Source organism: Ailuropoda melanoleuca, chromosome 10, assembly GCF_002007445.2.
Source record: "Ailuropoda melanoleuca isolate Jingjing chromosome 10, ASM200744v2, whole genome shotgun sequence".
Lineage (NCBI taxonomy): Eukaryota > Metazoa > Chordata > Mammalia > Carnivora > Ursidae > Ailuropoda > Ailuropoda melanoleuca.
In genome coordinates, this window is record NC_048227.1 from 27034132 (window position 1) to 27059088 (window position 24957).

At 40.5% G+C, this 24957-nt stretch overlaps 1 protein-coding gene across 1 annotated transcript in view; it reads left to right on the forward strand.

The window, feature by feature from the left end:
• Window positions 1-24957, forward strand: part of PARN (poly(A)-specific ribonuclease) — a 152471-nt gene that overhangs the window by 118185 nt on the left and 9329 nt on the right. The window contains 1 exon segment of the mRNA XM_002918065.4: window positions 24197-24390. Within this exon segment, the coding sequence (XP_002918111.1) occupies window positions 24197-24390 (194 nt within the window).

A 24957-nucleotide genomic window follows, 5' to 3' on the forward strand; every position in this document is an offset into this window, starting at 1 on the left:
TTATGATGGTGTAAATGCAGTTCCTCTGAAGGAAAGAAGTTGCATGGTGGGGCCCACTGGGGAGAAAGTATATTCTTGTGTCATTAAAACTTTGCTACCCAACTGAGAATCTTCCAAATATCCCAGCCTTTTTTGTGTGGATTTTTTTTTTTTTTTTGAGGGAGGTACCTTTCTTTTCCTTGGGTGACTTTGATTTCTTTCCTTTTTTGCATGTGTAGTGTATGGTTACTAAATGCTATAAAAATGTGTCTATTTCACCTAATTGATAGTGCTGCTGGATATAGAATTCTAGATCCAAAAATTTTACCTGTTCAGAACCTTAAATACATTGCTCTTCCCACTGTCATCATTAATCCCCTTTTCTGTTTTCTGTGTCTTTGTGTCTCTCGCACCTACCCTGGAGTCTGACCCAGAGTTATATCCTCAGATGTTTGGTGAACTGATAAATGAATAAATACTCAAGCGCCAGTTTTAAGTGCAGGCTCTGGGCTCGGTCCTTCATGTTTTTGTTTTTGTTTTTGTTTTGTTTTGTTTTTTTAGAGAGAAAGAGAGCATGTGTGGGTGGGGGAGGTTGGGGAGGCAGAGGGAGAGAGAGAATCTTAATCAGGCTGCACCATGAGCATGGAGCCCCGATGCAGGACTCGATCTCATGACCCTGAGATGAGATCATGACCTGAGCTGGAATCAACAGACTGAGCTACTCAGGCGTGCCCTGGTCCTTCATGTTTTAGCTCTTGTGATGGTCATGGCAGCATTGTCAGGGAGGTGAGGCTTGTCCACATCTCGCAGAGGCTCAGGGGGATTAAACAGTTCTTGGCAAAGACATCGGTCTGACACCAGGATTATCTGCAGAGCCCTGTTCTTTCCACTGTGCGCCCTCCCCCCGCCCAGTACATTTTCCCAGGTCTGGTATACAGCTCTGTCCTCAAGGGAAGAAGGTACTCAAACAGATTGCAGCTAGGTACATGCCCCATAGGGGACCATTGTCTTGTCTGTAGTCACCACACCACCTAAGAAAACCTCTAAGAGCTTGTATTTTTTTATTTAAAAGCAATATCCTGGGAAGCAGAAGAGAGGCCCTTTTGGATTTCTGCTTAAAAGAATCCCAGAGCTTTCATTATACAAAAATTTCAAACATATACAAAAGTAGGGAAAATAATATAACAAAGTCCTGGCTAGCTATCACAGAGTGTCACCAGTCAGTGTGTGGCCAGTCCTATTTTATTAGTACTCTTTCTCTCCTTCTCCCTTCAGAGAATTTTGAAGCAAATCACAGATGGCATACCCTTTCAACCATGGGTCTCTGTATGTATGTATCTAAAAGATGAACAGTCACTTAAAAACAAAACTACAATGCCACTAACCCAAAAAAAAAAAAAAATTAACGATGACTCCTTAATATCAGATAGCCAGTATTCAAATTTCCTGCTCACATATTTTTTTAATAATTGTTTTGTTCGAGCTCTAGTTTCCAAACAATTCATATATTACATTTGGTTGATGCATCTCCTATCTCTCAGTCTATGAATTCCCTCTCTGTGGATTCTCCCACAACCCCCAGTGTGCTTCAGAAACTACTAGGTTGTTAGCTCTGTAGAATTTCCCATATTCTGGAGCATTCTTACAAGTTTGTTCAACATGTTCCCTGACTACTATATTTGTAATTAACTGATAGTAAGATATATAAACTTAATCAGATTCAGGACTAAACTGATGGCAAGAATATTTCATAAATGATGATGTATATTTCCTCCTGCATTACACTGGGCTTCTCCTCATCTCTTAGTTACCTGGAGATACAGTTCATATAGAAGAAACAATAAATTCTTTAATCTGTTCCCTCAACACACCTTTTAAAAACCAGCTTTCAGAATAATTAATTGGTTTCACCTTCTAACAGTGAGCAATGAGATTTTATTTTGTTTGTTTAAATCATGGGGTTTTAAAATATATATTTTTTATATATTTTAGTACATTACAGTTCTTCTTTTTGATGCTCTAATTATCTTGTTTCCGAGCAGTGGGAAGAATTTTGGGTTGACTCTTGTGTCCTCTCTGACAGTCCCAGTACCTTTAATAGCCTCTTTGACTTCTGGTATTCTTTATTCCAGGCTCTTCTCTGCATTTCCTTCCTTATATTTAGAGTTAGCCATTTCTCCAAAGGGCTTGTCCTTTTGATGGAAAATGGTATTTAGAAACTGTAATCTGGGTTTTCAGGGTGTTTATTGATGCTGGATTCTTTGTTATTTATAGCATTTTTTAATTAAAAGGGCTAGCAAGGAAGTCTGCCTTCTTTCCTTCCTTCCTTTTTCTTTTTAAGATTTATACTGGGGCACCTGGGTGGCTCCGTCAGTTCAGCGTCTGCCTTCAGCTTGGGTCATGATCCTGGGGTCCTGGGATCAAGTCCCATGTCAGGCTCCCTACTCAGTGGGGAGTCTGCTTCTTCCTCTCCCTTTGCTGCTCCCCCTGCCTGTGCTCTCTCTCCGTCAAACATAAAATTAATAAAATCTTAAAAAAAAAAAAAAAAGATGAGTTAATATGGTATTTCCAATTCCAGTTAGACTCTAGGACTTATTTAACTTCTTTTAGTTTTTTTTTTTTCTTACGCTGAAAATTTTGGTTCTTAATGATATTGAAGTAATTATTTATTTGCTTTATACTATTATGGATAATAATTTCAGAATAACTATAACAATAGCTTTACAAATAATGTAATTATTGAAAATAATTTTTTTGCAGTAATTTTTCCCCCTAGAGTATATCTGACCAGAGAAGAACAAATTACCTGATTTTATTTATTTATTTATTTATTTATTTATTTATTTATTTATTTTTAAAGATTTTATTTATTTATTTATTCGACAGAGATAGAGACAGCCAGCGAGAGAGGGAACACAAGCGGGGAGTGGGAGAGGAAGAAGCAGGCTCATAGCAGAGGAGNNNNGATTTTATTTATTTATTTGACAGAGATAGAGACAGCCAGCGAGAGAGGGAACACAAGCAGGGGGAGTGGGAGAGGAAGAAGCAGGCTCATAGCAGAAGAGCCTGATGTGGGGCTCGATCCCACAATGCCGGGATCACGCCCTGAGCCGAAGGCAGATGCTTAACCACTGTGCCACCCAGGCGCCCCAACAAATTACCTGATTTTAAAGTTGCTTGAAATAATTCCTTCTTTGTGTGGTTAAGCTACCAACTCAATAAACATTTAGATTTCTTTCATTTTTAACTTCAGGGATTGCCTTTTTTCAAATCAGTTTTGCTTTGTAACTATGTAGACCATTTGTGTGCTTCCAGAGTCAGGTCTCTCAAGCTTCTTTCCCTGCCTTCCCCACTGTTTCCTTCCTCCCTTGTGGCGACCACATTTATTAGTTTTTAGTATAACCTTCCGTTTTTACAAATTTATTAAGCAACTACATATTTATGCCCTCACCTCCTGTTAGATAGATGGTAATGGGCCACACGTCCTTTTCTCTACCTTCTATTTTTCATTTAGCCTGGTATCTCGGAAGCCCCTCTTACTCTGCCTCTGGTGAAATGTGATTCTTTACACTGCAGCTGGTTTTAGTGTTCTTGAACCTCCTTAATAAAATGGACTAACCTGGCTAAATCTGGGTGTGTAATCCTTGTTTAAATGATCAGCCTCATAGTGAAATTCACAAATACCGCCTGTCATATGCGTTGTGAAAAGTTGATTCATGACCCATGCTCTTGTGGAGGGGGGTGGTTCCTCGACCCTCTCTCCCCTTCCCAGCTCTTCCTCTGTCCCATCAGTATGAAGGTGTAAAGCCCACGGACACACTGCTTGCTTTTTGGAGCAATGTGAAAAGCGAGGGAATGTTCCTGTTTTTTAAGCAGAGGCTTCATTCCAGGCACTGTGCTACTGCTTTACATCTTCTTAGAAAATCTCTCTGACAACGCCACGAAAGCCTTGGTGTTATTCCTCAGTTATGTATGAGAAAGTTGAGCCTCACAGAAGCTGGATAATTGAGCTAGAGCTGCACAGAATTCTTACTTACGGGTGTTTGGGATCCACAGCCCTGTGCATGAAGTTGCCTCTTCGGGACATGGCACACCTACACCTGTGAGTTGTGTGTTTGAGAGAGATGCTGTCTCGTTTTAATGAATTATGTTTTCTTAAAAAAAAAAACCAAACCTGAGTTAAGGAAACCCTAAGTTCAAAACCTCTGAATTTTAACCTTAACTTCTTTGGGGTGAGGGTTCAGACGTGTAGTCCCATGCATCATCATTGTAAAATGGTTAACTTAAAAAAAATTTTTTTAAACCCATGATGCTGGGATGTTCAAGACAATATCAAAAATCCTGAAGTGTTATCCTCTGGTATGCTCAGCACTGGTCATCCCCTTCGTAGAATCCAGTCTTGGGCTTTTTTTTTTTTTTTTAAGATTTTATTTATTTATTTGAGAGAGAGAGCACAGATGGAAAGGGAGAGGGAGAAGCAGACTGCCCGCTGAGCAGGGAGCCCGTCTTGGGGCTCCATCCCAGGACCCTGGGATCATGACCTGAGCCGAAGGCAGACGCTTAACCAACAGAACCACCCAGGTGCCCCACAGTCTTGGGCTTTGATCGGTTGATTGGTTGCTGTTAAGTAGAGGCACTGCAGTGAGTCCAGAGGAAGAGGACTTCACAGTGAGAGCAGATGGACACGTGTTGAGTGTATTCAGCCTGGGACAGCAGCTGGAGGGAAAGGCAGTAGGAACCATAGTTAAAATCCTGAGATGCCATTATGAGAGGAGTAGTGACTCTCGGTCCTCACATGGGACTGAGGAAGAACCTGCAGGGGGCTTAGGTAGCATTATTATTATTAGTCTTGCTTCACTCCTAAGAAAATTCAGGAAGGGGACGTGTCTTGCTCCACATCCTGGAGCTGGTGCTGCCATAGACAGAGCTCTTCCTGCTGATCGGCTACCTTCCCCTCCTCTGTGCTGATTTTGGCCAGGCCTAATGATCTTCTGAGGACTGTGCTAATTTCAGACTGCGAAGGTGGTGGAGACCTTTAACATCTGTTCTAAGTGATTTTTTGTAATAACTAAAGAAAAATGATCACGGTCCTCCACTCAGCCCTCCCACTTACTCCTTTCCACATCTGAACAGTTGGAAGGAAGGATCTTTCTGGTCTGAAGAGAGTATTTTAAGATATTGGAATAAACATTGAGCATATAAGTAGAGTCTGGTTAATATAAAATGCAGGATTTGAAAGTATGTAGTTACTAATAAAATGGAACGATTAACCAGGCAAATTGGGTTTACCACAGAATGTCCCTAAAGACATAAAACCTGGGAGCTTTTAAATCAAGATGCAGCAACTCTTAAGAAGTATCCCCTTTCACATCTACCTGGCTGGTGTCGGAGAGGTGAACTGACCTAGCTTGTCTCTTCCCTTTGACTTCTCGTGGGCCAGCAGATCAGGGCACCACTGCTCTCTCTCACAGGATATATGTCAGTAGGATTCCTGAGAATAATATAAAAAGAGGTGCAAGGAACTTGGATAAACAAAATGTGGTTGACGTATACAATTGAATATTATTCGACTTCAAAGAGAAGGGAAATTCTGACGCCTGCTACCAGATGGGTGAACCTTGAAGACATGCCATGGGCTGGGGGCGGGAGGGAACGAGCTGTTGGTTAGTAGGTGTAGAGTTTCTGTTTTGCAAGATGCAAAGGGTGCTAGCGATTGGTTGCACAGCAATGTCCGTGTACTTAACACTACGGAACTGCTCATTTAAAAGGGTTGAAATGGTGAATTTTGTTATGTGTATTTTCCCAGAATTAAAAATTTTAGGGGTGCCTGGGTGACTTAGTTGGTTAAGTGTCTGCCTTTGGCTCAACTCATGATCTCAGGGTCCTGGGATCGAGCCCCATGTTGGGCTCCCTGCTCAGTGGGAAGTCTGCTTCTCTCTCTCCGTCTGCCCCCTTCCCTTGCGCATGCTCTCTCTCTCTCTCTCAAATAAATAAATAAAATCTTTGAAAAAATAAAATTTAAAAAGACAAAGGCAACTTGGAATGCATTTTTTATGGTAGAATTTTTTTTTTTTAGAGAGAGCACGTGCGCACAAGTTGGGGGGAGGGGCAGAGGAAGAGAGAGAGTCAAGCAGGCTCCCCACTGAGTACAGAGCAGGATGTGGGGCTTGATCTCACAGCCCTGAGATCATGACCTCAGCCAAAACCAGGAGTCGGACGCTTTACTGACTGAGCCACCCAGGCTCCCCTTAGAGTTTGCCTCAAAGCCTTTCTCACAGTAACTGGGAAAGGGAGGTAACAGACCTAGAATACTTTAAAAATTTAAATAGAAAATGATGAATTAACAAGAAAAAGAGTTGATGAGTTCATAATTTTCAGTTAGTAGTCTATTTTAGACTTGATTTAAATGCGTTTGTAGACGTAAAAATTCTCAAGATAAAATGAGAGGTTGGTGGATTGAGCGGAACATGCTGCTAAGATCTGGCCTTCCTGTTTTCATCTGTTAGATGGGATGTCATGTGTCTGGCACCCAGATGGATTGAGTTTTAGATGAAGGTCTGCCTTAACAGATCTAGAGTATGAAGTGTCAGTGCGGTAGAAACTGACAAAAGCACAAAAGTGAAAGTGGAAAAGCTGCCTTTTACCTCACAGTTGAAAGCAGAATGTCGTCTCAGGACTTTATTTCAAATAACATGAAAGCTCCGTTGAGTATCACCTTGCACTTACATGACTTCTGATGTCTTGAAGTGCGTTCACGTCTCCTCACAGCAGTGATATTTGAGAATTAATGTTTTCTTTTCGTATTTTCCCTTTATTTATTTGATCCACCCTAATTAAAAGTAATTATCTGTGTTTGTAATTATGTTATATTATTCATACTTATATTCATGTAAGAGTGTAATTTTTTTAATGGTGCTAACGATTGAATTTGCCCCCAACACACCTAGGGCAGTGAAGTGCTACTTTTTACGTGTCCGTTAACTAAATAAAAACAAATTTTCCTGGTTGACTTAGCCAGGTCAGTGTAGTTAGGATTCTTTCTATATTTTCTGTAGTAGTTTTAGCTGAAATAAAATATGAAATGTGTAAATTGTGTATGGATTTATTGCTTAAAGGTAGAAATTTTTAACATTTTTCTGATACTTCTTTTTTGACGCTGTATACGTTTTAATTCTGGTAGTCTGTCCTAAGGCAGCCGAAGCAACAGGCAGTTGGTGTTTATTTGGGCAGGTCGGGTGTAAGGATGAAGAATGGCTGCTGTGGCCCAGTGCCAGGTTGTCACTGTGCTGATGCGCGCTTCCGTATTGAAATGCCGTCTCCAGATTTGAGTTGCTTCCTTTTGTCTGCTCAAGGGTCTGTGAAGCAAAGATTCCATTCGTTTAGCTGCACTGCTGGTCTTGCAGAAGCCAAGTAGACGCTTGCCAGATGGGAACGTTCACATCCTCCCTTTTGTGCCCCTTCTCCCAAATGCAAAACAACTAAAATTTGCGGTATATTTTCAAATCTTCAATCCCAAAGTAGAAGTAATTATGGAGTCTAAGTGGATGTTTACCGTACTCCTCTTTAAACTTTTCTATATTTTTGAAGTTTTTATAGTGATGTGAAAAAATGGAATCACGTCTTCCAGAAGCCTCGTATACATTTCCAACAGAGTAGGGCATTGGGGGTGGTTTTTGGTGGTTTGCAGGTTCCAGACACCCATAAATTCACAAGTGGCAGTTAGCAGATGGCTTCATGTGTCCCGGGGAGGCTTCTGGAAACCTTCCCTCCTTCCCTTTGCGTTGTAGCTCAGGGCCAGCTCAGACAACCTACACAGGCTTCTTGCACCTCCCGTCCACACTCTTCTTTCTCTCTGTCTCTCATTTCCTGACACTTTTCAAAGATTTGGACCCCTGCCTCTGAAGGCTCAGATCAACATCATCTTCAAAAACATACCCATCGCAGGCCAGGGAGGGAATGGCGAAGGCACATCCTTTGGGTGCCACGTGCCAGGCACTGTAACTTGTGCTGTATCACTTCATTTTCTTATTAACCCTCATAATAACCTATTTATTAATCGAGGAGACTTGAGACTTCACAGAAATACGGGAAGTTGCCCAGAGTCACAAAACCAGTAAATGACAGAACCCGATTCAGATCCTCATCTCTCTCATCCCAAATTCCATGTATGCTCTTTCCAGAATGTCTGCTCCCTCCTCATATATCCATTTGTGATCCTTTCCCACCATCAGAAATGCCTTCTGAGATGCCTTCCATGCCACCTGGAATCCTTGGGAATTCTCTGCCTTGGGAACTCCTGTAGAAAGTGAAACAATATTATTTATTTACCTTTGCGTTCCAGCACCTAACAAAGGATGCCCCATGGTCACTCAGAGAAGGGTTTGAATAAATGAATGAACAAGAGAACTAGGAACGCCCTGGGAACGTATGTTCCTACTTTCTGACTGGGAAAGGCCCTGAAGACTGCTTTTCCCTTTTAAGAACAACATACAGTCAGGCTAAGAATACTTCCAATTGCTTTGCTAAAGACAAGGCAGGAAGGAATGACATTCTTTTTTAATTACACCAGAATCTACCTTATTTTATTGTCTTACTTGCTGTTAGACTAAAAGACCCACATGAAGGTGGGAGTACATTGGATCCCTGGAATATCAGGTCTGAAGACCGTTCATGCACACCTTATTGTCATATTGTAAGGGAAATAAGAGGAAATTAATCTTATATTATGCTACAGAAATCAGTATTCAGACCACCATTTCCTGAGTATCACATCCGTTGTCATCTATTTGATATAAAGAATTGGGGAATTCTTGGGAACGACCATGAGGCCCATTAGCTCATCATCTTAGATTAATGATTCTAAATTCTTAGAAGGGATTCATTTCTAGTGTGCTGTAGTCGCAAATTATCCCCCAGAAGGTCTTTAAAAACCAAACCAAGGTGCAAGAAACATGTGGTTTCTTGGTGTCAGAATATCTTCTGGTAGGTGGTTCTCTGTTCTGAGGGAGCGGAAAGTATGTTCTCTTCTCCTGGTAAAGCCATCATACCCTATTGATTCATCAGATCTGATTGGTAGTGCTAATGATGTCATCTCCTCATTAATTTAACAAAATATAGGATGTGAATATCCATTTAAGATGGCTAAATTGATGGAGCTAATGAAACTATTAGAATTTAGAGTGGCGTTCTCCAGGTAGGCAATAGCTTCCTTTTTTTTTTTTTTTTTTTTTCCCAGTCTTCCTCTTTCATCTCTAGTTTTTCCCTGTCTGTTAGCTCAGATCATTTATGGTCGTCTACTATAGGCAAAGCAAAGCCTGCCTGTAGTTTTTAAGGTTCCCCAGCTCCCTGCATTGTCTCTGTTTCCTCAGAGTTTTTTCTCTCTGTATGTTGGCCTCTCTGTACATGGGCATCAGAGAAAGGTGAGTTGCCATGCAGTAAGGAAGAGTTGGGTCCTTCATGAACAGGGTAGCTCCACCTGCCTGCTTCTTTCTACATCATTTGTGCAACAGTTCACTTCCAAATTTGAGCCTGATGCTCAATCGACAGGTTGGATTTCCTTCTCAGGTTGGGTTTGGTGGGTTTATAACAAAAACAGAAACCACCAAAAACAGCAATTTCCAAAGAGATGGAATGTCTTTTAAAAAATACATAGGATTAAGATATTGGTGCTATAAATTTTGTTGTTTAGGTTTTGAATTTTTTCTTAGGTGTCATTTCTAATTGCAAAAGCTCATAATTGTGGAATGCTGTAATGCCATGCTAATTCAGATGAATGGAAGTGTACACTGAAAACTAGTCTAGATTGTAGGACATTTGTGAAGAAATGAGAGAGATTCTTTTAAAGAATCAGTCTCACTTATAACTGTGTGAGCAGAACTATTACTTGATAAAGCCATAGATTCATGCAGCTGGAAGACACTGGGACGTGATCTTGTCCACCCTCCTTGACGCTAGGAGTCACAAAGCCAGTGAGTCTAAAAGAGCTGAGTATGCCCGTTTAACATAGCCAGACAAGTACGGATTTACTATTGGTGTAAGGGTTTTTTCCACAGTTTTAAGTAGATCTTTGTGAAGTCCTTGACATTTTCTTCTTTTAGAATATTTTCAATGAAATACATGAACATTGTTTTTTAAATAAGCCAAATAATAGAAAAATTTTATAATAAAAAGCAGCTGTCCCTGCTACCCTCATCCCATCCCTCAGAGGCAACCACTTTCAACTTCTCTTGTGATATTTCCTTTTTCCAAGTAATGTAATTATTGCTGCGTCTTGGTTTTTCTGTTTATCCACTGGCTTGCTAATACAGTAGGTTTGTCCAGTCCTTTTTATGGTCCTCTACTATGTGCAAAGCAAAGACTGCCTGTAGGTTTTAAAGTTTTCCCAGCTCCTTGCATTGTCTCCGTTTCCTCAGAGTTTTTTCTCTCTGTCTGTTGGTCTGCTTTGGGTCTTGTATCTTATGTTGAAGATTTTCTTCAAGTATTTGACTATTTTCGGCTGTCCATTATTACTTAAGAATGAACTAAAAAGGGATAAGAAGCTGTGGGTGTGGAAGCTAATCTTATTGATGTCCTTTCCCTGTAGAGTGAGTGAGGAGGTGAGAAGCTGGCTTTGTAATTACATATATTTTCTCTGAGGCTTCTGAATTTCTTTATGGCTTGTGCTGTTTGTGATCTCCTTAAGAAATCTTTGCCTAAACTAGAGTCAGAAAGATTGTCTTATTTTTTCTTTTTTTAAGATTTTATTTATTTATTTGACAGAGAAAAAAATCACCAGTGAGAGAGGGAACACAAGCAGGGGGAGTGGGAGATGAAGAAGCAAGCTCCCAGCCGAGGAGCCTGATGCGGGGCTCGATCCCAGAACGCCAGGATCACGCCCTAAGCTGAAGGCAGACGCTTAATGCCTGCGCCACCCAGGCACCCCTGTCTTATTTTTTCTATTAGATTTACAGGTTTTTGTTTTGTGTTTTGATATATGATCTATTTCAAGTTCATTTTTTTTTTTTTTTACAGATGTCCATTTGTTCTGGCACCATTTTTTTGAAAAGACTGTCCTTTCTATGTTGAATTACTTTGACTTCTTTGTCGAAAACCCATGGCCATATATATATGTGGGTCATTTTCTGGACTCATTCTTTTCTGTTGGTCTATACGTCTATCCTTTTTTTTTTTTTTTTAAGATTTTATTATTTACTTATTTGAGAGAGAGCTCAAGTGAGCAAGATCACAGAGGGAGAGGGAGAAGCAGACTCGCTGCTGAGCAGGGAGCCTGATGCGGGGCTCAATCCCAGGCCCATGGGATCATGACCTGAGCTGAATGAAGGCAGACGCTTAACTGACTGAGCCACCCACGAGCCCCTACATCTATCCTTTTACCGGTACCACACCTCCTTGATTGCTATAGCTTTATAGGGAGTCTTAACATCAGATGGTAAATCCCTCATCCTTGCTTTTCATTTTCCCACATAAAATTTAGGGCCAATTTGTTGATCTCTACGAAAGGCTCGCTAGGACTTTGAGATTATGTTGCATTTATAGACCATTTTGGAGAGAATTAGCATCTTATCTGTATTGAGTCTTCTAACTCATGAACGTGGTGTTTCTTTTCACCCATTTAGGTTTTCTTTGATTTTCCTCATTAGTTTATTATAGTTTTTGGTGTACAAAATTGACATATGCTTTATTAGAATTGTCACTAAGTATTTTGCTTTTTGATGCTATTGTAAGTCATTCATTTTATTTTATTTTATTTTTATTTTATTTTATTTATTTTATTTTATTATTTTTTTAAGTAATCTGTACACCCAACATGGGGCTCGAACTCATGACCCTGAGATAAAGAGCCTTATGCTTTTTCGGCTGAGCCAGCCAGGCGTCCCATAAATCATATGTTTTAAAGTTCAGTTTCCAGCGATTCATTTTTAATATCAAGACGTACAATTGATTTGTATATGTTGACCATGTATCCTTTTTTTTTTTTTTTAAGATTTTATTTATTTGACAGAGAGAGACAATGAGAGAGGGAACACAAGTGGGGGGAGTGGGAGAGGGAGAAGCAGGTTTCCTGCCGAGCAGGGAGCCTGATGTGGGGCTCGATCCATGGCCTGAGCTGAAGGCAGATGCTTAACAACTGAGCCACCCAGGCGTCCCTGACCATGTATCCTTGAACCTCACCAAATTCACTTATTCTAATAACTTTGTTTTTAAAGACTTTATTCATTTATTAGAGAGAGAGAGAGAGAGAGAGAGCACAAGCAGAGGGAGAGAGAGAGGGAGAAGCAGGCTCCCAGCCGAGCAGGGAGCCCAATGTGGGACTCAATTCTAGCACCCTGGGGTCATGGCCTAACCTGAAGCCAGACGCTTAACCGACTGAGCCACCCAGGCATTCCAATTGTAATAACCTTTTATAGGCTATTTGGTATTTTCTGTTTAGATAATCACATATACTGTAAATAAAGGCAACTGTATTTCTCACTGTCCAGTGGACCATATAAATTTTATTTCTTTCTCTGGTCTTATTGCAGTGGCTAGGGCCTCTAGTACAGTGTTATGTAGAAATAGCCAGCCTATGTGTCTTATTCCTTATCTTAGGACAAAAGCATTCTGCATTAAGTGTGATATTAGCTGTAAGGATTCAGGATTTTTTAGATGTCGATTTTCTGATTTGCAGCTTGGGGAAGGTAAGCCCGACTCCTGGTGCATTGGGTACTGATTGGCAAAAGGAAGCCGGAGGCCTCAATTCTCAGTATGTGGGGAATGCTGTTTCCCTCGTTCATCACTTCCTACTGCCCTACTCAATCCCACTCTTCAATGTTGGATTTGGTGCCTCTGTGAGAGGGTCAGTTTCTCCACAGAGTCAGCCTCCTGTCCAGCTGCTCCTGGCCTGGGGGAATTCTGGTCCCCTGGCTTCCCAAGGATGGGATGGGAATCCTAGTACAGCCCTTCCTCCTGTTAACGTAGCTGCAGTCCTTATCACCTACTTGTTTCAGGAATCCGGTGCCTATTACTTGCTGAGACTTTGCAGGTCTCTATTGGGTGAATCAGCCTTTTATACAACACTTCGATTTCTGTTTCCTCCTCCGTGCAAAGTTCTTTGGCACTCGTCTTTCTACTTGTCTCCAAAACGTTTCTCCAAAGTGAGCTGACATCCTGTCCTCTGATGTTGCTTCTCCTGTTCTCTGTGCCTTTGTCAAGTTATTTATATCCCTCCATAGATAAATATATGTGTCCAACTGGTCATGTTTAACTTCCTGGAAATTTTTTAAAAGCTGTTTATTTTCTGAAGTAGTTGGGCTTTTGCTGTGGGAGAAGTTGTTTTGTTTTGATTACATTACTGATTTGATTAGTAAATCCCTTCATCAGAGACAAAAGTAAATTTTAGTGCAAAAGTAAATTTCATCCCAGCTTCCGAAAATTTCAGATGTTCTGAATTCAGCTTCAACTAATTATGTGCTGAGTATAAGTTCCTTATTTAGGAATTAGTATTTATTTCTCTCATGTTTATCATCCATTAATCTTTGCTGTGTTGCATTAACATGAGTGAGCAATAGGGGATTGTTTAGCCAGCTTCAAATCGGGTTCTTGTAAAAAGTTCCAATTGAGTGCCATTGATTCTTTGTAACCCGGAAACATTTTTTTCTTTTATTTAGGCCAATCTCATATTTAAAAATAAATTTGTACCTAGAACTGAGCCAAGTATTTACACAACGTACTCATGTCTTCTCTTTCCCCCTGCTTCCCTTGACGCTCATTCCACAGGAGATATCCTTTATTCCTGGGTAGCTATCATACAGACATACCTTATTTGATCTTATTTTGCTTTTCAGATTCAAATTCTTTGATAGACATAAAAGTCACAGTTCATCAGCCATCTCCACGGGCTTGCCTTCTGAATTGAGCATAGGCTAGCGAACATCCTCCCCTTATCTACCCAGATCATGCCCACAAACACAGAAACAGTCATGCTCGTGGAATTTGAATTCAGTATGAGAGTCTGTGAAAACAATAAAAATGCTTTTTCTAGCTCCCACTTCCCCAGATTTTTCCAGTTCATTTTGCTTTGGGAGGTAGTTTGCACAGAGGGACTTTCCTTCTTTCCCTTAGCTATATCGAATAGGGAATGTGGTGAAGTTGAGTATATACTCAAATGTAAACCATGTTAATATATCACATCTAATTCAGGAGGAAATGAGCAGTTTGGTGTTTGTCACTTGCCTTATTGCTCTTGGCGGGGGGGGGGGGGGGGGGGAGAAGCATTCACTTAATTCATCTCTTCCATCCACTCTACGAACCTTGACCTCAGAAGCCTGACTGACTTGCAGGCCCTGGGCCAGGTGCTGAGAAGCCCCATGCTCCGCAAGGAGTGCGAGAGCCCATTCTCGCTGAGCTTATGTTCTAGTGGCAGAGAGAAAGAGAATAAACAAAGAAGTAAATAAGAAGCACAGAGATGAGTCATAGGAAGAAAACAAAACAGGATAGAGGGATAAATGCTTCAGGGTCAGGGGCTGCTTATTCTCTGCAGGGGGCCGGGGAAAGCCTTTCTGAGAGGGTCTTTTTTCAGGAGAGACCTGCACAAGAACTGGCCCTGGGAACACTGCGCTGGGTGGTGGGGAGGCAGGGAAGCAATTACAGGAGCCCGGACCTGGAAGACTGTCTCAGGTCTACCCAACCATCTGCCTGACTGGGGACAAGTCACTTACTCTGAGGCTGAGGGATCTTGCCTGTAAAATGGAAATAAAACCCTGTGTTCCACTTAAAATAGTCATCTCGAAGTATCACACAAGATAATTTTGTAAACTGGGCAACCCTTTAAACTGAAAGGTGGTTATTTTATCCAGCAGTGTGAACCTCCCAGCCGACTGAAGGACTTACCCTCTGTCTTCAGGACTTAATGTAAAGCTACAGGTTTAATAACAGTGTGGGGCTTGGCATAGGAAAGATAAATAGATAACGAAACAGCATTGAGTGTCCCAAAGCACAGCCACACATTTGTGGTCTCTTGATTTCCAGCAGCGTTTCCATGCAGGAATCCTTTCCTGATATTCTAGCGACATTTGTGTTACTCCGAATTGTGAGAAAACTCAGTCAAGAAATCAGGATAAGGAAAGGAAAATCTGTGGGAATTAAAGTTTAGCCATCAACATAGGTATTACCAGTTCAAAGGAATTCACTGACATGAAGTTGAAAGCAAGAGTGGAATCAGTGTCAAAGGTTAAGGTCAGCAGTTCTGAAACCAGGACGGAGCATATGGGAGAAAAGGGGCCACCATCAGATCTGTCATTCTTGCTTGCCACTGCTGCTGTGTTGTAAGTGTATGTCTGTAGCCCTACCTGCTGCTAACGATGAATCATTTTTATAAATGAAAACTTACTAATGAGTTTACACACATCAGTATACTTTATAAAAATCATGTGAATCTCGTTCTGAGAAATAATAAGTTTTGAGAGCAGTCTTTACATTGGCAGTTCTGAAACAGTTTCTGTGTAATAGTAGTGCTGTTGACCTTGCTAGGATACCCAAATATTATGTTATCTTAATAGAATCCAGTGGTGTTTTAGTGTTTGAATATTTGCTCGAAGGCTATAGTTCTTTGTAATTACTTTTACAGAGGAAATGCAAAAGCGAGATATAAATAGCATTGTGGAATACTTTGATATGAAATCAGTTCATCTGAAATCTGAATTAGGACAAGGAGTATCAATTTATTAACAACAAAACCAAAATCAAGGCAAGCACACAAAATATTTTCATCCCTCAAAGCGGAAATGAGATTATATGAAGCAATACGTAGTCTAACGCCCACTTTGTATTTGCTTGACCAACTTCAGCACAACAGGAAAGAAACTTCTCTACATCTGGAGATCTGCCTTATGACAAATACTAATACTTAACACAAGCAATAAATACTTGTGTGTTTTAAAACCTCATTTAAGAATAACTTTTAAATATTAAATATTTGTGACCTCTTTCAATTTTTAAATGATGTTTTTTGGGCATCCATTCAGTGCAAGTGTTTTATTCTTTTAGTGTTTTCTATTACCAAATGCCTATATTAGGTAGAGATTATTTTTTGCATGTTATTGAAATATATAATTTTGTTGCAGCATATGGTTCGTAATAATAACCATACATTTATAATTATATCTTTTACTGAACTAACCCCTGAAATCCTGTCACAGAAAAGCAACTCATTGTTTATGAGTATAACTCATTATTATTTAAAGACATGAAGTAAAATACTCAGAAAAATATAGACTAATTTACGATTCAGGAATTCTGATTTCTTGGTCTCAAATTTTGAAGATTAATAACTGTCAGGAATTTGGAAAATTTTTAAATTCTTGACAAAAGTGCTGGCACAGTTTTTTTTTGTCAACAAATAATTCCAGAAAAACAAAAAACAAACAAACAAATCTGAAAGGATTGCACAGTGGTATGCAAAAATTGCACTTCTACTCTTATGTCACAGCATACGCATAACGAACTTGAAATGACCCGTAGGCCTAAATGTAAGAATTAAAACTATTACATTTCTAGAAGAAAAGATGGAAAAAATATTAGTGACCTTGTGCTACAGTCTGAATCATGGCACCCCTACCCCCATATTCATATATTGAATCCCTAACCCCCAATGTGATGGAATTAGGAGATGGAATCTTTGGAAGATAAAGTTAAGTGGGGTCATAAGGGTGAAGGCCTCATGGTGGGATTAGTGCCCTTGTAAGAAGAGGAAGATGGAGAGAGACTGCTCTGTCCTACCATCTACAAAACATTGCTGAAAAAAATGAAAGAAGATCTACATAAATGAAAAGATACCCCATGTTCATGGATCTGAAAATGATTGCATTTTGGATAAGGAAATCTTGATGTTGTCAAGATTTCAGGTCTGGCCAAAGTGATCTATGGATTCAGTGCAATTCCTGTGAAAATCCCAATGACATTTTTTGCAGACATAGAAAAATCCATCCTAAAATTCATATGAATGCTCAAGGAATCCTAGGTGGCCAAAACAATCTTGAAAAAGAACAGATTTGGGGAACTAACGCTTTCTGATTTAAAACTTACTGCCAAACTACAGTAACCCAAACAGTGTGTTATTGACATAAAGACAAACATAGAGATCGATGGAGTAGAATAGAGAACCCAGAAATAAACTTTCACATATATGGTCAGATCATTTTCAGTAAGAATGCCAACAGTCTTTTCAGTAAATGGTGTTGGGTAAACTGGATATCCACATGCAGAAGAATGAAGTTGGACCCTTACCTCACACCATGTCCAAAATGAACTATATCTGATAAGGGATAACTATCTAGAATATATAAGGAAATAAAACTCAACAGAAGCAACAAAACCAACCTGATTAAAAAATGGGCAAAGAACTTGCATCTCTAAAGAAGATATACAAATGGCCAATAAGCTCATGAAAAGATTCTTAACATCACTAATCATTAGGGAAATGCATATCAAAACTACAATGAGATACCACCTTATACTCATTAGGATTGCTACCATCAAAAACCCAGAACAGAACAAATGTTAACGAGGATGTGTAGAAATTGGGGCCTTGTGTGCCATTTGTGGAAATGTTGCTATGAAAACATTGTGATGGTTCCTCGAAAAAGAAAAACAAACTTACTGTATGATCCAGCAATTCCACCTCTTGGTATATGCCCAGAGGAATTGAATGCAGGGTCTTGAAGAGGTATTTGTACACCCATGTTCATATTAATATTTCTCACGGCTGAAATCTGGAAGCATTCTAGGTGTCCATTAACAGATAAATGGATAAGCAAAATGTGGTATATCCACACGATGCAATATTATTCAGCCTTAAAAGGGAAGGCGGTTATGACACCTTGCTTGACATTGAATGAACCTTGCTTGACATTGTGCTAAGTGAAATAAGCCAGTCACAAAAAGACAATTACTCTATGATTCCACTTGTATGAGGTACCTATTAGAGTAGTCAGAATTGAAGAGGCAGAAAGAATGGTGGTTGCCAGGGGTTGGGGGGAAGGGAGAATGGGGAGTTACTGTTTAATGGGTACAGGGTTTCAGTTTCGCAAGATGAAGAGAGTTCTGGAAATGGACGGCAGTTGTGCAACATCGTGAATGTTCTTGACAGCGCTGAACTGTACGCTGAAAGTGGTCAACATGGTTAACACTTACGTGATGTGTATTTTACCATGATCTAAAAAAAAAAAAACTCAGAAAAGCCTTTACACAGATGTTCATAGTGTTATTATTGATTAAGAGCAAAATATTGGAAGCAGCCCAAATGTCCATCCACTGGTAAACGAATAAATGAATTGTGGTAGAGCCCTACTGGGAAATACCACTGTTCAGTGATAGAAGGAGTAAAAGGCCAGGACATCCAGCTGCATGGCTGGTTCTCAGGGCATTATGCCAAGTGAAAGAGTCCAACACAAAAGACTAAATACTGTACGGTTTCATTCATATGAACTTCCAGAAAAGGCGGAATACCGGGTCTGCAGGCAGATCCGTTTGCTGGCAAGAGAATTCAGTGCAAAGTGGCACAAGGAATCTTCTTCAGGGAAACTATTCTAAGTCTTGATTGTTGGAGCATTTGCATGGTTGTATACAATGCCAAAAATTAACCAAGCTGTACACCTGAAATGAGCGAGTTTCATCACATGTAAATAATACCCTCATTTAAAATAAAGAGGGGAAAACGTCATGGGGCAGCTTTTGTGGTTTCACAGAAAATGGTATTTGTAGGAACTTGTAACCCATTAGCAAACTTTTCTTTTTCCTACTAAAAGGAAGCAGTTAATAGAAATAGTCACCCTAGAAGAATTTGATTTGCACTTGCTGCATTATCAACACCTTAACTTCTAGCAAATTTCTGAGTTTGACCTCATAGCCATTGTACCTGGCATGGTTTATCATTTGCATCCCCCGTATGATGCTAATCAAGGTTTAATGTTCAGTTTTGACACATCAAGTTTTATCTCTAACATTTTATTTTTTAATTAAGTACCACTCCTTCAGTGGATTTAAATGTGCATTTCATATTCATTATGGAGTAGCTCACTTTGCGCTTTATAACTCTGCTTGCAAAATGAGCTCAGACTAATGGGAGGTGGTTTTGCCTGGTTTTCATTTTGACGTTTGACATCAATCTGTAGAAGAGAGAGGAGCAAGCCAAGAAACTGCCTCTTAACTCTAGAGAACAAGCTGATGGTAACCAGAGAGAAGATGGGTGGGAGGGTGGGGGAAATAAGGGATGGGGATTAAAGAGTACACTTATGATGCAAAAAACCAAAATAAAAAAAAAATGTTAAAAAAAAATAAAATCAGTCTGTAGAGGTGATCTGATCAGCATGCATGTATTGAGAATGTCCGTACATATATTTATCCATACACACAGCCATACCTTGAAAAATGTATAAGTAGTAAAGCATTTAAGGGCTTTACCTCATTTATCTGGTTTTCCACGTATAACAAACATTGGCTTTGATCCAAAACTGCTTTAGTTAAATTACATGGGATATAGTCACAGCTTTTATTTTTATCAAGAGAATCATATTCGAGAAAGTTTTATGTTGGCATGGATATTACATCCATATACATATCTAAACATATGAAATATATTCGTTCCACACATATCTGAGGGCTTTCGCAGGCAGGATGTCCAATAAGCAACAGACCTTCCTAGGAAGCAAAGGCTTCTTACTTGAGAGTGGAAACTACAGATTAGGAACTAGGAAATATGTTGTAAGTTAATTGGAAGAATTTATGAAAATGCTTTCTGTTGTTAACACTTTGCTCTGTTTATTTTTTGCTTTTGTGCACGTGCTCTCTCTTCCTGCCTGCCCCCGTCTGTGTGCACACACTCACTGTGTATCATGCTCCCTTCCTCTCTTTCCTTTTCTTTTTTCTTTTTCTCTTTCTTTCTTTTTTCTTTCTTTTCTTTTCTTTCTTTCTTTCTTTCTTTCTTTCTTTCTTTCTTTCTTTTCTTTCTTTCTTTCTTTCTTTCTTTCTTTCTTTCTTTCTTTCTTCTTTCTCTTCTTTTCTTTTTTTTCTTTTTTTCTTTCTTTTACAGAGGGAGATAGGGGCTGGAGGGCAGAGGGAGAGGGAGAGAATCTCAAGTAGACTCTCTGCTAAGCACCCAGGCTCAGAGCTCCATCTCGAGACCCTGAGATCATGACCTGAGTCAACACCAAGAGCTGGGTGCTCCACCACCCGAGCCACCCAGGCGCCCCACTCCCTCTCTTTTTCTCTCCATGGCCCCCAACATACTTATTTTTTTCTGGACCATCTGAAAGGAAGTTAAATACATCATGGTCCTTTGTCCCTGAGGCCACTAGGTAATGCTGTTTCCTTACATACCTGCGGGACAGTTATCAACCTCAGTAACTGAACATCGATAGGATGCTTTACTGGTCACATCCCCATTTTAGTATTTGATATAGTATTATCTACATCACTTCCCCCCCTCCATTGTAAGGCCCAGTCTGTGATAATGTGTTGCATCTAGTTTTCCTGTCTTGTTAGTCTCTTAGGACAGTGGCACTGTTGAGGATCACCAGCCCCTCCCCCACCACTATTTTTCAGAAAAGTAAGGTATTTTCCATTTGGGTTTGCCTGCTGTTTCTTCATGGGGACATTTCAGTCCTGACCGGAATACTGCTCAAGTGGTGCCGTGCAGCTACCAGTGTGTGGGGAGACGCTTCCAGACCGTGCAGATAGTGTGCTTTCCATCAGAACATCTCCACAGGCGGAGCAGCTGCTGGGGATGTTTGCCTCCACCATCCTTCATGTGAGGGTTGCACAGGGATCATCTGCCAGCTCCATTTCTCTTCCCCATTACCAGTTCCTAGTCAGTACTCCCTGTAAGATCTCTCCCTTCTCCCTCCCTCCCTCCCTCCCTCCCTCCCTCCTTCCCTCCCTCCCTCCGTGTCTTGTATTACATAAACCCATGGATTCCTCTTTCTTCAGTAGTTCAAAATTTGTTACTGCCTCTTACTTTGGCGCTCAGATACCTGTCCAGTGAGAGCCCTTCCCAGCTAGGCCTCTGTCCTTGTAACTTGCCTCCTCTTATCTTGAGCACTTTCCTGCTTTCTCGTATTGCAAGATGTTCCGGGTTCATTTCGTGCCTCCTTTACCCTAGCTGTGGAATCAGCCAGTTCTTCAAGAAGCCCTGTTTTGTTTTGTTTTTTAGGGTGTACGGTATTAGAAATTAAGATGTAGACACGAGGTGTGCTCACTGCTACTGAGGTTTCTTTGCTCCTAGGCCCTTTCCGTGGAAAGTGCATGGATATACACACCTATATCCCCCATACGTTAGGGCACACGTGCATATGCACGTAACTGCATAAATACGCACACGTGTACACATACTTATTTTTTACATCGTGAGCCTAAGCCCTGTCTCCACTTTCATTTCATCTCCACGGGGCTCTTCCTTGTCTTTCCCCACTCCAGTATTTGTGTGTCTGGCTTCCAACATCAGCGCATTCACTAATTTGCTCAGTACTATAACAGCACGTAAATATTTTCAGAATTGCTTCACTCATTCAGCAACAAAAGCAGACCTCCTAAGGAGCTCAGGATTTGAGTTCTTCCCTGAACCCTACCGCAGACTGGGATACTGGGTTTATTAATGGCTCTTTTGCACTTTGCTTTTTATCCACTTTTTTTTTTTTTTTAAGCTAGAAATCATTCCCTGTCTGTTCTTTGAGATCTTCATTCTTTCTTATAACTGCTCGGTACTTCACTGATTGTATGTACCACAGTTTGTTTAAGCAATTTCCAGCGCTTAGACATTTAGGCCATATTTTGTAATTACAGAGAAAGCTGCAGTGAATCACTTGTACATATGTATTTTTGCGTTGCTGCACGTGTGTCCTGCAAGTTCCGAGAAGTGTGATTGCAGGCTCAACGAGTAAATGAATGCGTAGTTCTGCTAGATATTGCCACATTCCCCTCTGTAAGAGTGAGTTCATGGCTTTGCCATGACTCTCTTCAGCTTGAGCATTATTTGTATATGAGGGTCATTAACCTTTTATCTGTGATCTCTGCTACAAATACTTAGTGCTCACTGTGTAAAAAATTTGCATGAGATCAAATTTGTCAATTTTTTGGGTCTGGATTGCAAGTCATAGTGAGAAAGCCTTTTTGTACACCCTGATTTTGGAGGAGTTCACCTGTGTTTTATTGTAGTACTGTAGAGTTTCATTTTTTACGTGTAGATATCTGATCCATTTGGTGTTTATGGTTTTGTACCAAGTGAGGAATGGGTCTAATTTATCCTTTTGCAGTTGTCCCATCATTTCTTAAAAGTTCATCTTTGCCCCAGTAATTTGAGATAGGACCTTCATCGTACACTAGATTTCTATATGCAGTTGAGGCTATTTCTAGATTTTGTCTTTCTCGAAGTCCCAACTGAGTTTTCATTAAACATTTACATCTCAGAGGCTACCAGGTTCCAGGATTTACAACACAGAGGAATTTTTAGGCCTGTTTCCCTTTGATGGTGGAAGAGTGGGTCCTTATTATTTTCTTACACTTTTTGAATTTTCCAGATTTTCAGAAACCAACCAAATTATTTTTGTCTTTAAGAAAATTGTTTAAAGGTGGGGTGCCTGGGTGGCTCAGTCAGTTAAGCATCCAGGTCTTGATTTTGGCTCAGGTCATGATCTCATGAGATGGAGCCCTGAGGCTGTTTGAGATTCTCTCTCTCCCTCTCCTCTGCTCCTGCCCCCTGCCTTAAATAAATAAAATATTTTAAAAAGAAAACTTTTTAAAGGCATTATCAGATTTTAAACAGTAAACTTTCGCATTAATTTTTAATAACCCCCCATAATATTACCATTGGTCTGCCCCCTTTTCCTTATATCCCCTCAATAAAAGAGATGTTTTGGAGAAGTGCATATGATGTATGTGAACAAGAGGACAGGTGGAAGGCCAGCCAGCTAGTCTTAAGAGCCCGTGTATTCTGCCTCTGATGGCTTCTAATAACCACCAGGGAAAACAGTTTATTATTTTCCTTCTTCACATGAGTGAGCAAGTATGAAGTACAGAGAAGATGTGAGTGCAGGGCTAACGTGGAGGAACTGGGATAACTGGGTAGCCAGAGTTTTTTTATACATAATATTTTAAGTATTCGCTTCCTTAGAAGAGGCTTAAATAGGGGTATGTGCGCATTCACTCTCTCTCTCCTTTCCCGCCCCCCCTCTGTACTCGAATGGCCTCCCTTAAGTGGAATGACTTGATTTTTAAATGTTTCTCATAACTTGGGGGCTATAATAAAAAATCTATTTATAAGACCCATTTAGAGGAGACAGGACTCACATTGGCCATGTGGTCTCTGTTTTTATCAAGTTATATTTCAGGGAACATATTTTCTCAAGGAAAAATCAGGACATGTAATTTGATTTAATTCAACATGTCACATCCTATAAAGCTTTAAAAGTGAAGCCAGGTTTAATTATAAATTTGACAAGTCACGGTTTAGGAATAGAAGAGAATTCTGTGAAGGTGGGACATGCCCTGTAAGTGTATTCAGATGACGAGCAACGTGATAGCTGACGCGCTCCAGAATTCTTCCGTTGTGTTGTGTATCCATTAGGCAGCCGTGAAGGAAACAACAGTGCCGTCTTCCAATTTAGCTCCACCAAGACTGTTATTTTATTATAGCAGCTCAACTGTTTTCTTCTCTTCTGCTACAAAACAGTAGCTCCACGAAAACAGAAACCAGGAATTTTCTTTAAAATTTTGTTCTTCAAGGAGCTCCTGGGTGGCTCAGCGGGTTAAGAGTCTGCCTTTGTCTCGGGTCCTGATCCCGGGGTCCTGGGATCAAGCTGCCGGCAGGCTCCCTGCTCAGCGGGGTTTCTGCTTCTCGCTCTGCCCCTCCCCCCTGCCATGCTTGCTCTCACGCTCTCTCTTTCTCAAATAAATAAAATCTTTAAAAAAAAATGCGTTCTTCAAAGCACTAAGAACAGCTTAGATTCCTATGTGTCTATACACAAGTGTAACGTCGAGCTTGCTTCTGAATAAGCTTGTCATCACAGGGAAACCTTCAGACTTCAGTTCCTATATAAGGTCTTTCACTCTCACACACAGGTGGCAGCCGCCCATGTTGTTGGCTGCTAGTTAAGTGGTAACAGACTTAAGAGAGTATTAAGACATTTTCTAGGCCAGTGTTCCTGTTAATCTCAACACCTTTCATGTCGTCCCATTATTTGTGTTTCAGTCTTACAGCGACCAGCACGGCAGGAAAGAGAAATCTGAGTCCCAGCCCAGAAGAAGCTGACTTGGAGGCCAGAATATCGAGGGAGATTTCTGACACCGAGCTCGAGCAGACAGAGTCCTGTGCAGAGCCCCTCTCCGAGGGAAGAAAAAAGTCCAAGAAATTAAAAAGAATGAAGAAGGACCTCTCACCAGCAGGTTTGTATAAGATCTTAGTAGAGCTCTGGAGTTGTGTACTCTTTAATGCTCTAGAAACTCATAGTTTGGGGGGAGAAATGATAGCAGGGCTTCGGTTGGTGGCAAAGCCCATGTCCAGTAGTCCCCCACAACCCCCTTATCCTTGGTTTCCCATAATCAGCCGTGGTCCAGAAGCAGAGGATCCTTCTGACCTCTGTATCATCAGAAGGTCATTGGTAGCCTAATGCTAGGTCTCCATGCCTCTGTCATTCTCCTCACTTCATCTCGTTGCAAGGGCGTTTTATCATCTCACATCATCACCAGAAGAAGGGTGAGTCTAGGACAGTAAGGTTTTTTAAGTGAGAGAAACCAATTCACATGACTTTTATTACAGTACATTGTTTTATAATTGTCCTCATTTGTTATGAGCTCTTGTTAATCTCTTACTCTGCCTCATTTATAAATTAAACTTCGTCACAGCTGTGGATGTACAGGAAATAGCATGGAGTGTATAGGGTTTGGTACTACCGGAGGTTTCAGGCATCTACTGGGTGTTTGGGAATATGTCCCCCGCAGATGAGGGGGGCT